The 11817-nt window shown below is 38.2% G+C and overlaps 1 protein-coding gene across 1 annotated transcript; it reads left to right on the top strand.

Annotated features, from left to right (window-relative positions):
- The first annotated feature begins 485 nt into the window (after positions 1-485).
- Positions 486-1433, top strand: LOC103208207 (olfactory receptor 5B3-like). Its single transcript, XM_007953885.2, has one exon. It carries the CDS (start codon positions 489-491, stop codon positions 1431-1433), a length of 945 nt encoding a protein of 314 aa, XP_007952076.1. The 5' UTR covers positions 486-488.
- The last annotated feature ends 10384 nt before the right edge of the window (positions 1434-11817 follow it).

Here is an 11817-nt window from a genome sequence, read left to right on the forward strand (position 1 = left end):
ACTACGAAAGTAGATTGCCCCATCTTCCTTCCGAGGAGTGGCTGGTGGGTTTGAACCACCAGCCTTCTGGTTAGCAGTCAAGTGCATGAGCCACTATGCTACCAGAGCTCCCATAAAAGTATGTTTTCACTAGGCTCAGAAAAGCTGAATTCACAATCCATGTCATTTATTACAAGACATGTTGGCCCAGTAATTATTTTTGCACAGTTCAGTTTAAAAATTTATAAAATTGAAAAGCCAGGGACACGTTGCAAGAAGATCCTTCAGCTTCAACAGTTAGTACCTATATAGATAATTTGTACACCAAATATCATTGTCAGGCATATACTTTGTATATGGAGAATCTCAAAATACAAATTATTGTTATATTAAAATCATGCACATAGTATTTAGACATTCAAATTTCATTTCAGTCTCTTTTCTGTATAACACTCTATTCTTTTATTCCTCATTGACACAGAGCATCTCTTGATTCCCTAATAAACTCAATGGAGAACAGAACCCAAGTGACTCAGTTCATCCTGCTCGGACTAAGCAATGCCCCAGAACTGCAAATCCCTCTCTTTATATTGTTCACCCTCATTTACCTCATCAATGTGCTTGGGAACCTGGGCATGATTGTGTTGATTTTGTTGGACTCTCGTCTCCACACACCCATGTATTTTTTCCTCAGTAACCTGTCTGTGGTGGACCTTTGTTACTCTTCAGCTGTTACTCCCACGGTGTTGGCTGGGTTCCTTACAGAAGACAATACCATCTCCTACAATGCATGTGCTGCTCAGATGTTCTTTTTTGCAGTATTTGCTTCAGTGGAAAATCTCCTCCTTGCTTCAATGGCCTATGACCGCTACGCAGCAGTATGTAAACCCCTACATTACACCACCACCATGACAACGGGTGTGTGCGTACGTCTGGTCATAGGTTCCTATGTTGGTGGTTTCCTGAATGGCTCCATTCACACTGGGGACACATTCCACCTCTCCTTCTGTTTGCCCAATGTGGTCCACCACTTCTTTTGTGACGTTCCAGCACTTAGGGTTCTCTCTTGCTCTGATAGACATGTTAGTGAGATGGTTCTTGTTTGTGCGGCCACGTTTAATATCTTTTTTGCTCTTCTGGTTATCTTAATATCATATCTATTCATTTTTGTCACCATCCTAAAGATGGAATCCGCTGAAGGACATCAGAAGGCTTTATTCACCTGTACTTCTCACTTCACTGCAGTCTCCATGTTCTATGGAACAGTCATCTTCATGTACATACAACCCAGCTCCAGTCATTCCATGGACACAGACAAAATGGCGTCTGTGTTCTATACTATGATCATCCCCATGTTGAATCCTCTAGTCTACAGCCTGCGGAACAAAGATGTCCAGAGTGCATTCAAGAAGGTTGCTGAGAAGGCAAAATTATCTCTATGCTTAATTTTTTAATATTGTTGTTGTTGTTGTTAAGTGCCATCGAGTCGTTTCTGACTCATAGCGACCCCATGCACAGCAGAACGAAACACTGCCCAATCCCGCGCCAGCCCCACAATCCATGCTATACTCGAGCCCATCATTGCAGCCACTGTATCAATCCATCTCCCTGAAGGCCTCCCCCTCTTTCGTCGACCCTCCACCCTACCAAGCATGACATCCTTCTCCAGGGAATGGTCCCTTCTTACAACATGACCAAAATAGGTGAGACGAAGTCTGGCCATTCTTGCTTCCAAGGAGCATTCTGGCTGCACTTCCTCTAGGACAGATCTGTTCTTTTAGCAGTCCATGGTACTCTCAGCATTCTCCGACAGCACCACAACTCAAAAGCATTAACTCTTCTTCGGTCTTCCCTATTCATCGTCCAGCTCTCACATGCATACCAGGCGATTGGAAATATCATGGCTTGTGTCAGGCGCACCTTAGTCCTCAAGGAGATAACCTTGCTCCTCAGCACTTGAAACAGTTCCTTCGCAGTTGACTTTCCCAATGCTACACGTCGTCTAATGTCCTGACTGCTGCTTCCATTGGCATCGATTGTAGAACCAAGCAACATGAATTCCTTGACAACCTCAATCTTCTCTCCATTTATTGTGATGCTGCTCATTGGTCCAGTTGTGAGGATTTTTGTTTTCTTTATGTTGAGATGTAATCCATACTGCAGACTGTATTCTTCAACCTTCATCAGTAGGTGCCTTAAGTCATCCTCACTTTCAGCAAGCAAAGTTGTATCGTCTGCATATCTCAGGTTGTTAATGATTCTTCCTCCAATCCTGATACCACGTTTTTCTTCATATAGTCCAGCTTCTTGGATTATTTGCTCAGCATATAGATTGAATAAGTGTGGAGAAAGAATACAACCCTGACGCACTCCCTTCTTGATTTTAAACCATGTAGTGTCCCCTTGTTCTGTTCGAACGACAGCCTCCTGGTCAAGGTACAGATTCCTCATGAGTACAATCAAGTGCTCAGGGATTCCCATTCTTCTCAATGTTATCCATAATTTGTCATGATCCACACAATCAAATGCTTTTGCATAGTCAATAAAACACAAGTAAACATCTTTCTGGTATTCTTTGCCTTGAGCCAAGATCCATCTGACAACAGCTATGATATCCCTTGTTCCACGTCCTCTGGCTTGAACCTCTGGAAGTTCTCTATCAATATACTGCTGCAAACGTTTCTGAATTATCTTCAGTAATATCTTACTTGCATGTGATATTAATGATGTGTTAATTATCACTTGTGACTGGAATGCAAAAGTTGGAAACAAAGAAGAATCACCGGTAGTTGGAAAATTTGGCCTTGGTGACAGGAATAATGCTGGAACTCGTATGGTAGAATTTTGCAAGACCAACGACTTGTTCATTGCAAACACCTTTTTTCAACAACATAAACGGAGGCTGTACACGTGGACTTCACCAGATGGAACACACAGGAATCAGATTGACTACATCTGTGGCAAGAGGCGGTGGAAAAGCTCAATATCTTCAGCCAAAACCAGGTCAGGAGCTGATTGTGGAACAGACCATCAACTGCTCATAGGCAAATTCCACTTGAAGTTAAAGACAATTAAAACAAGTCCACGAGAGCCAAAATATGATCTTGAATACATCCCTCCTGAATTTAGAGATCATCTAAAGAATAGATTTGATGCATTGAACACCAGTGACCGAAAGCCAGATGAATTGTGGGAAGATATCAAGAACATTATCCATGAAGAAAGCAAGAGATCACTAAAAAGACAAGACAAGAAGAGAAGACCAAAGTGGATGACAGAAGAGACTCTGAACCTTGCCCTTGAGCGGAGAATCGCTAAAGCAAATGGAAGAAATAGAAAGGTAAAAGAGCTGAACAGAAGATTTCAAAGAGCAGCTCGAGTAGACAAAGCCAATTACTATAATGAAATGTGCAAAGACCTGGAGTCTGAAAACCAAAAAGGAAGAACACACTCAGCATTTCTCAAACTGAAAGAACTGAAGAAAAAATTTAAGCCTCGAGTTGCAATATTGAGAGATTCTATGGGCAAAATATTGAATGATGCAGGAAACATCAAGAGAAGACGGCAGGAATACACAGAGTCACTGTACCAAAAAGAACTGATCGATCTTCATCCATTTCAAGAAGTGGCATATGATCTAGAACCAATGGTAATGAAGGAAGAAGTCAAAGCTGCAATGAAAGAACTGGCGAAGAACAAGGCTCTGGGAATTGATGGCATACCGATTGAGATATTTCAACAAACAGATGCCCCATTGGAGGCACACACTCAGTTATGCCAAGAGATTTGGAGGACAGCTACCTGGCCAACTGACTGGAAGAGATCCATATTTGTGCCCATTCCAAAGAAAGGTGATCCCACAGAATGTAGAAATTATTTAATATTGTAGAATCCACAATAACCTAGTATGCCCTCACATCTTCTCTCTGCAATGTCTCACACTTCAAATTCCTCAATGCACTTGATTTTAAGGGTGATACATGTACCTCTTCAAAATTCTGTTGTCTAGAAAAAAGAAGACATTATGTCTAGAAATGTAATACGTGAACAAGGATGGTTCTTCAAAAACCATTTTGGTGACATTTTCTGTACCATACGGCAGAGTAAGTCTACATGTCCAACAGGGGACACAAAAGTCCCTGTGTAGAAGCATATACAAGGATCACACACAGGATTGGGATTTTTTTAAATTTGTTAAATAGAATGTCACTAGCTGTTAAGAAAAGAAATCAAAACAACCAATTTGGGAATCAGAATACAAACTCACGTCTAATCTTACTTGTTTCCCTTGTTGAAAAACTTCCAAGAGTCCAAAATGAAGTAAAAATGATACAGCTTTTCTGTTAAAGGTGTTTGTTCTTTATTGATTTATTATATCCAGACCTGTATAAGTCTAGCATCTTAAAGGAATTAATCTTTCTCTTTTCTAAATCATGATAGAGACTGTATGGTCACGTGATAATTTTCAAAAAGAAAAAGACTGGGATACAAGAAAAAGAGATCGATAGTAAGAGCAATTTTAGCTTTCCTGTACATGACTATCAAATCTTCAAATTTTATTTTAAAAAAAGTTGAGAGTAATGATAATATTAATCCTATTTTTCACTGGAAATTATATTAAATGGCAATTGCTCATCTTTCATGGGGGTTTAGTTCTGGTTGAGCCACATCAACTCTATCACTGTCCTGCTTATTCCTTTACTCCATTCCTATTGGTTCCTTGCTGTCCTTGGGCAACTCCACGCATGTTTCTGTCAAGGCTTTTTACCTGCTGATCCCTCCGTTTGGAAAGCACCTGCAGATCCCTTACTCCTTTCAGGTTTCTGCTTAAGTCACCTAAATCCCTGATGGACACTGTCCCCATCCAGGTTTATTCCTCATAGTTTTGGTCATTACTCAATTATTATCATTATTACTATGTGTTCACCTGTTCACCTGCAATGTACACTCCACCAGGTCAGTGGCATTTTCTGCTTTACAAACAACTTCACATTCAACACATTAATTGTGGCCTGGTTCATGCCAACATCTCAATCAATATTTGTTAAACTGATTAATTGATTAATTCAACTTTGAGTCTAGTTGTACCTGAGCCACAGATTATTATAGTTCATTATCCACAAAATATTTCTCTAAAGAAGAAATTTAAAGACATGCCATTCCTTGAGACATGTTTTTTTTTTTTTTTTTTTAGTCTACACTCTCACTCAGTTTTTGCAGTTCACTTTTCTGGATGAGCAAATTTTTTTGGAAACCACACAGTTTATTTGATCATCGTAAACCATCTTAATTTTTTTCATTAGGAATGATTTTTCATTAAGTAGCAAGTCACAAATGAAATTCTGTCCAATAAGTCATCAAAAGGCAAAGTTTTGCAACGTGACAAAATTTTTACCTGATTCAATTTGGAAAATTCCTCGTACCTGCTCCACTGATTCTAAACACTCACAGAGAAGGCAATATGGGCGATATTTACCAGTACTAATCATAACCTACCTCAATATGCTAATATGAAACATAATAATTATGTAGTTTGTTTTGATCCTCAGATGAGCTTGGTTCTATAAGAAAGCTACCCAGAGGACTTTGCACCCATATTCTTTTTCTCTTTTTTGAGCAAGTGACACCTGTTTCACAGGTGAAGAGTTCCATCAAATGGAAGCTAGTAGCCCATTCCATAGTTTGCAGATGTTGGGGTCACCCAAAATACATGACTCACACAGGCACTAGATAGAGCAATGCTTTATGCCCACAGAGGAGACAAGGCAAGGTAAGCTTCAGTAGTGGGAATTGGTCCTCCACGGTCAGCAGTCTCATTGTGTAGCCAATGCAAATGCAAGTAGATGGTCTGTACGCATCACTCTTGTGCTGCAGGAAAGGGATCCCATTCTCAGTCTCCCTCACCTCCCCCTCAGAAGAGATATAGCAGTTAGGTTGTCTAGGTATTACATAATGCAGATCCTTAACCAACACTTCCTGAGAATGTTCACATGTGCTCAGGACAAGAGGGCTTGAGGTGCTAATAGAAGAGCATTTGCTATGGAATGTGTTTGGCTCCAGACACTACAGAAAGGGGGCTAGCCCACAGTCACATTCCATCCAAGACACTGGACCAACACAACTTGTCCTAAACACAAGATTCATTCATGAGTCACAATGAAAGGTACCAGACTATGGGCTTCCATCAGTTTTTTAAAATTAGAGGCATTCAGTCTCTCAAAATATGTAAAACTGTGCTTGAATGTCCTAAAAGGGTTATGCTGATACCAGGGGGACAGTGTGTTATAACACAAATATCCCCCTCTGGTTATACAGTCTAGAAAATTGGTGATGTTTCTTCTTGGGGTTATTTTTCAATTATACTTTTAAATATATTATTCTAATTTTACACTTGAAAACACTTGTGTGATATTACAGAGAGTGACTTTTGTTATGCCCACTTTCCTCTCTAGTTAAAATCTTATTTTACCATGATATATTTGTTAAAAGTAAGAAACTAACATTGGCACATTTCTGTGAGCTAAACTCAAGATTTTTTTATCTTATATTTTTCCACTAATGTCTTTTTTCTCTTCCAGTATCCAATCCAGGATATAACACTGCATGTAGTTGTCATGTTTCCTTACTTTCTTGTGATCAGTGACAGGTTCTCAGTCTTTCTTTTTATAACATTGACAATTTTGAGGACTACTTGTCAACCATTTCATAGAATTCTCTTAATTTATACTTGTCTGATGTTGTTACACTTAGACTAGAGTCATAGGTTTTTGGGGAAAATAAGAGATATCTTTCCATCAGGTCATATCAGGGGGTACATGTTAGCAACAAGACTGGTCACTGAGAATATTCGTGTTGATCACTGGGGCTAGCTATTTTTGTCGAGTCCTCCACTGTAAAGTTTGTTTATTTTCTGCCTTTCTGTGTTCTATTCTTTATAAATAAGTCATGGTCCAGCCCACACTCAAGGTGGCTAAGGACTACACTACACTTCCTGGGGTGTGGTTATGGGAGTCTAAATTATTGAGTATTCTGTAAAGAAGACTTATCTCTTCTTATTCATTATTTAAATCAGTGTGGACTCATGTATATTTGTTTTATACTCCGGAGCTCTGGTAGTATAGTGCCTAAGGCACTTGACTGCTAACCAGAAAGCTGGCGGTTCAAACCAACCAGCCACTCCTCAGAAGGAAGGTTGGGCAATCTACTTCCCAACCAGTAGTGATACTGCCTCAGCAACCCAAGGAGGGGTCGCTTTGAGTTGCGGCTGACTCGACGGCACATAACAACAACAACATAATTCAATACTATGTTATTTATTTAATTGCCCTGATTCTTCTATATTTCATCATTGGGTGCATTTTCGGTCTGACTTATCTCTCCTTTTCACATCGTCCAGTCCTCGTTGTGGTTGTTTTCAGCTTTTCTTCCCTTCCTAGAACTACAGGATGGTTCCGGCTCATTTCATATTTTCACTTTCTCAGACCTCAAATTAGCTATTTTGCCAAAGGGCCCTACTTCCTTTTATTAGAAAGAGAGATTTAGGAAACAAGATCTGGGTTCTGCATGTATTCATTGCTACTGGGTGTCACTTCTAGGAACTCTAAGCAGACAGAGCTTGAAATACATGTATGTATACCAACTCATGTATACATGCAAATCTATACTCCTTTCTGTAGCTATTCATCTATGTGTAAATTAAATTAAATATGAGTTCATACTTTCTAACATAATCCAATTTATGCCAGCCTTTATTCTTACTTATCTAACTTCCCACTCTGACAGTGAGAAACCTGGCTTTTACCAACCTCCATTCATTTATTCATTTATTCACCTCTCATAAAAAAGAATGAAGCATTTCCAGGATTGTTAACTGGTACCCCATGAGCAACAACTTTAACAATTAGAGGACAGTGTTTTGGAGCAGTTCTTTTTTCCCTCACAGTTTCCAGTAAACTCAGTTTTTTCCAGCATTACTTATGTACACCAGTCCTTTCTTCACTCATTTTTCAGTGAGTTATACTCTTATATCACAATTCTGCATTCTATCCTGGCAATTCACAATGTCCTAGTTGATTTTCTTTTAACTTATGTGCAATAATCTTCATACTTTGTGATGTTAACTTCTATGGGCTTTGACAACTGCATGGAGTCATGTAGCTACCATCCTAGTACCATACAGAATCATTGTATCTCCTTTATCTCCTTAAAATTCCCCTCCATACTCTTTTTATAGACAATAGCTCTCCCTTCCCCCAAGGTATGAATTGTTTTCCATCCCTATTATCTTGCCTTTTCAGAATGTCCTATGAATAGATTCATGTAACATGTAATGTTTTGGTTTGATCTATTTCACTTATCAAAATGATTTTTAATTAGTCACTTTTTTATGACTCATTATCTCATATCTTTTTTAATCAGGAAATAGTATTTCATTTATGAATATATCAGTTTAACCATTCACCTTTGGAAGTATATCTGGTTGCTGGCATATAGATTTTTGTGAAACATAGGTTTTCAGTTCACTGTGGTAAATATTTAAGATGAAAATACACTTAGTAGGAAAGTTCCAAATTGTCTTCCAATTGATGGTATGTAAGTGCATTCTAACCATCAAAGAATGAGAGTTCCTGTGGCTTTGGACCTTTACCAGTATTTTGTAATTCATCCAGTCTGAGAGACGATCTTTATTTGCATTTTTCATTGAGCAATGGATTGTTCCATTGTTCTGTTTCATACGGGTACTTTCCATCTGTATATCTTCTCTTGCAAAGTGTCTTTTCAGATTAGATTCATGTTTATACTTTATTTTCCTTAATATTGAATTTTAAGAGTATTTTATATATTGTAGATAATAGTCTTGTATGTGTAATTTGCAAATGTCATTGTAAAAATTGTTATTTTTAAAGACTTTTCCCTTAGTCTATGGCTTATTTTTGAATTCCCTCTACAGTCTCTTTTACCAAACGTAGTTTAATGTTGATAAATTCCAAATTACCATTTTTCTCTTTCCTAGACTATTCTTTTGGGTATTGTATCTAACAAAGTCATTTCAAAATCCAAAGACATTCATATTTTTTTGCTATGTTTTCTGTTAGAACTTTCATCATTTTACCTTCCACATTTTTTGTCTATAACCCCTTTGGAGTTAATTTTTATGTTAGGTGTCATGTAAGTTTTGAGGTTCATTTATTTTTGCATATGGGTATCCAGAAGAATTACATTGACTAAGGTTATGATGGCATGACTGATTAATGTAATTGCTGTTAAAAAGTCATACACTTATTAGAAGCTGAATTGGCAAAAATGAAAGATGTATTTATAATAATGACAGAAAAAAAAAAGTAGCTGCTAAGGCTGCTTATGTACAACCAAACACTTCATAGAATTTAGTTCCCTGATTTGGAGGTTTAGGGTCATGATTTCATGGCAAATACCAGCTAATTATGTGTTTAATACTTCTGTTCCACCTCCTAGTTTGTTACATGGTGCCTGAGGTCTTAAAAGCTTGCAAGCTTCCATCATAGGTACAACAATTGGTGTCTCTTCACCTGGAGCAATAGAGGAAGAAGGAGAGTCAGGAATAAGAAGAACAAATGGAAAATATGGCTAATTGCCACCATGAACAACTGTCTTTTCTGCCATGATATCAGAAGAACTACACAGTGCCTGGTTACCAATACTGAACCTTTTGATCAAAGATTCCATAGATGCATTGAAGTCAAAAGGAGGAAAATGCAAAACAGAATTTCCAATTTTCACATGTTCTGGTTACCTCTGTGCTGCTTTAATAGAAAATACCACAAATGGGATGGCTTTAACAAACAAGAGTTTATTCTTTTATAGTTTGGAGGAGTCTGAGTTCAAAGTGCCAGGCTCTAGGGACTGGGTGAAAGCCCCTCAACTTTGGGCTTCAGGTTTTCCTCCTGCTCCCAACCCACTGAAGCTGGAGTTTTCTTCACTCAGACAGTTGCTGGCTTTTGATGCTGCCAAGCCCAAGGTTGACAAGTAAAAAGGCACGGTCCCAATGTTACCAAACTACACAGCAGGCCACAAATTCAAGTCCATTGAAAGTCCCAAGATTGGAAGAGCATGGGAGTCTGCTGCACAATGACTCATCTACATGCAGAGTTCAAGGTGCCATAAACTAGAGACCATTCCCAAAGCTGTTGCTTATATATGGAAGCAGACCACATCCCTAAAGCAGCTACTCAGCTGCTTGTGGTAATTCCCACATGGAGTTGATTGCCAGTCTCATCATGGGGAATAACAACCACCAGCTGCCCAGCCACTCAACCAGGCCAAGCCAAGTTGACACACATCTTAACTACCAGGTCTTATGGAGCAATAGAGCAATAGAGGCTGGCTGAATACCTGAACTTATTGGCCTGAAATAATATTTAAACATTAAACCAAAAATATCCCCTGAAGTCTTCTTAACTCATAAAAATCTGACTTAACTAGTAAAGAATGTCTACCTTGAGTAAGATCTATCAGTATGGGATCAAAATGACAACAGCAAATTGATAGGTTAAATAAGAAACTTAAGGAATGGTGAAAAAAATCAGAGAAGTCCATATTGTATGTGCTTTCGATTCTCTAATCAGTTTCATTAGTCCATTTTTCTAATTTGTGCAAGAACCGAATTGACTTAATTATTGTAGTTTTATAAATATGTCTTCATGTCTAATAGTGTAACTCTATTTATCTGCATTTTCTTTTAGTTTAATCCATATTTTTTTTTAGTTGCTCATTTATTTAATTTGTAATTGTTGTTAGTAAATTAAAATGTAAAAATAAAAAAAAATATGTACTTTCTGCATAAAATTTCCTTGGCATCTTTGTCAAAAGCAGTTGAGTGTATTTGTGTTATTCTCTTTCTGAGTCTCTGTCTTGTTTGATCGATACATGTGTCTGTTCTTTCACCAATAGTGTGAAAGTCTGAATGAAAGGCTGAAGAGGCCCCTCACTGAAAACTGTAAAAACTTTCACAGGCTTGCAGGCATGATTAAAGTGGACATTAATCATAGTGACTAACTTGCTATTTTCCCCTCTCTTTTGCTTTTTGTAAGTAAATAGAATAGCCAGTCTTTTTATAGACGTTGAGTTCTTTAGAATCTGCTATTTTCAATTATGTATTCTTTTAAACATAACCCTCTCCCACAATTGGTTTTGGCTGAGAAACGTAGCCTATGGAGCAAGATGACCCAGAGAAGAGGGATGCTGAGTCTGGAGTAACCAGGAAGAGAAGAACAAAGGCGTTCCTGGTCATCCAAGAGGTCTTCAACTCCAGAAGGATGCTGAGTGTGGAGTAACCAGGGAAGAGAAAAATAAAGGCATTCCTGGCTGTCCAAGAGACCTTCAACCCCCTTCCCATTCCCCTATATAATCATGTTGACCTCTTTGCTTGAGGAGACAGATATTTTAGAGAAAAGATTCTCATTGTCTCCTTGGGTATCGATACTCAATAAATCTTTTGCTTTCTCTCTCCAACCTGTTGTGATCATTGGCTCCTTGGGACAGGGGGTAAGGACGTAGTTTTCCTACAACAACAGCACACTATCTTCACTACTGTAGCTTTACAGTAAATCAAGAACTTAGGTAAGGAGCATTCTTCAACTTTGTACTTTTTCAGAATTATTTTGACTTGCGATATAATTTTACAATCAGTTTCTCAATATTTCAAAAACTCTGCTTGGAAGACATTATGCTGAGTGAAAGTAGTCAATCACAAAAGGGTTAATATTGTATGAGACCAAAACCCACTGTTATCAAGTCAATTCCTACTCATAGCTACACTCATTGGGTTTCTAAGGATGTAAATCTGTACGGATGTCAATT

The sequence above is a fragment of the Orycteropus afer genome, unplaced genomic scaffold (assembly GCF_000298275.1).
Source record: "Orycteropus afer afer isolate SDZICR_OR568_19922 unplaced genomic scaffold, OryAfe1.0 scaffold00419, whole genome shotgun sequence".
Taxonomy (NCBI): Eukaryota; Metazoa; Chordata; class Mammalia; order Tubulidentata; family Orycteropodidae; genus Orycteropus; species Orycteropus afer.

Coding starts and splice junctions, on each gene's coding strand:
- LOC103208207 (XM_007953885.2), top strand. CDS start 489: ATGGAGAACAGAACCCAAGTGACTCAGTTCATCCTGCTCGGACTAAGC.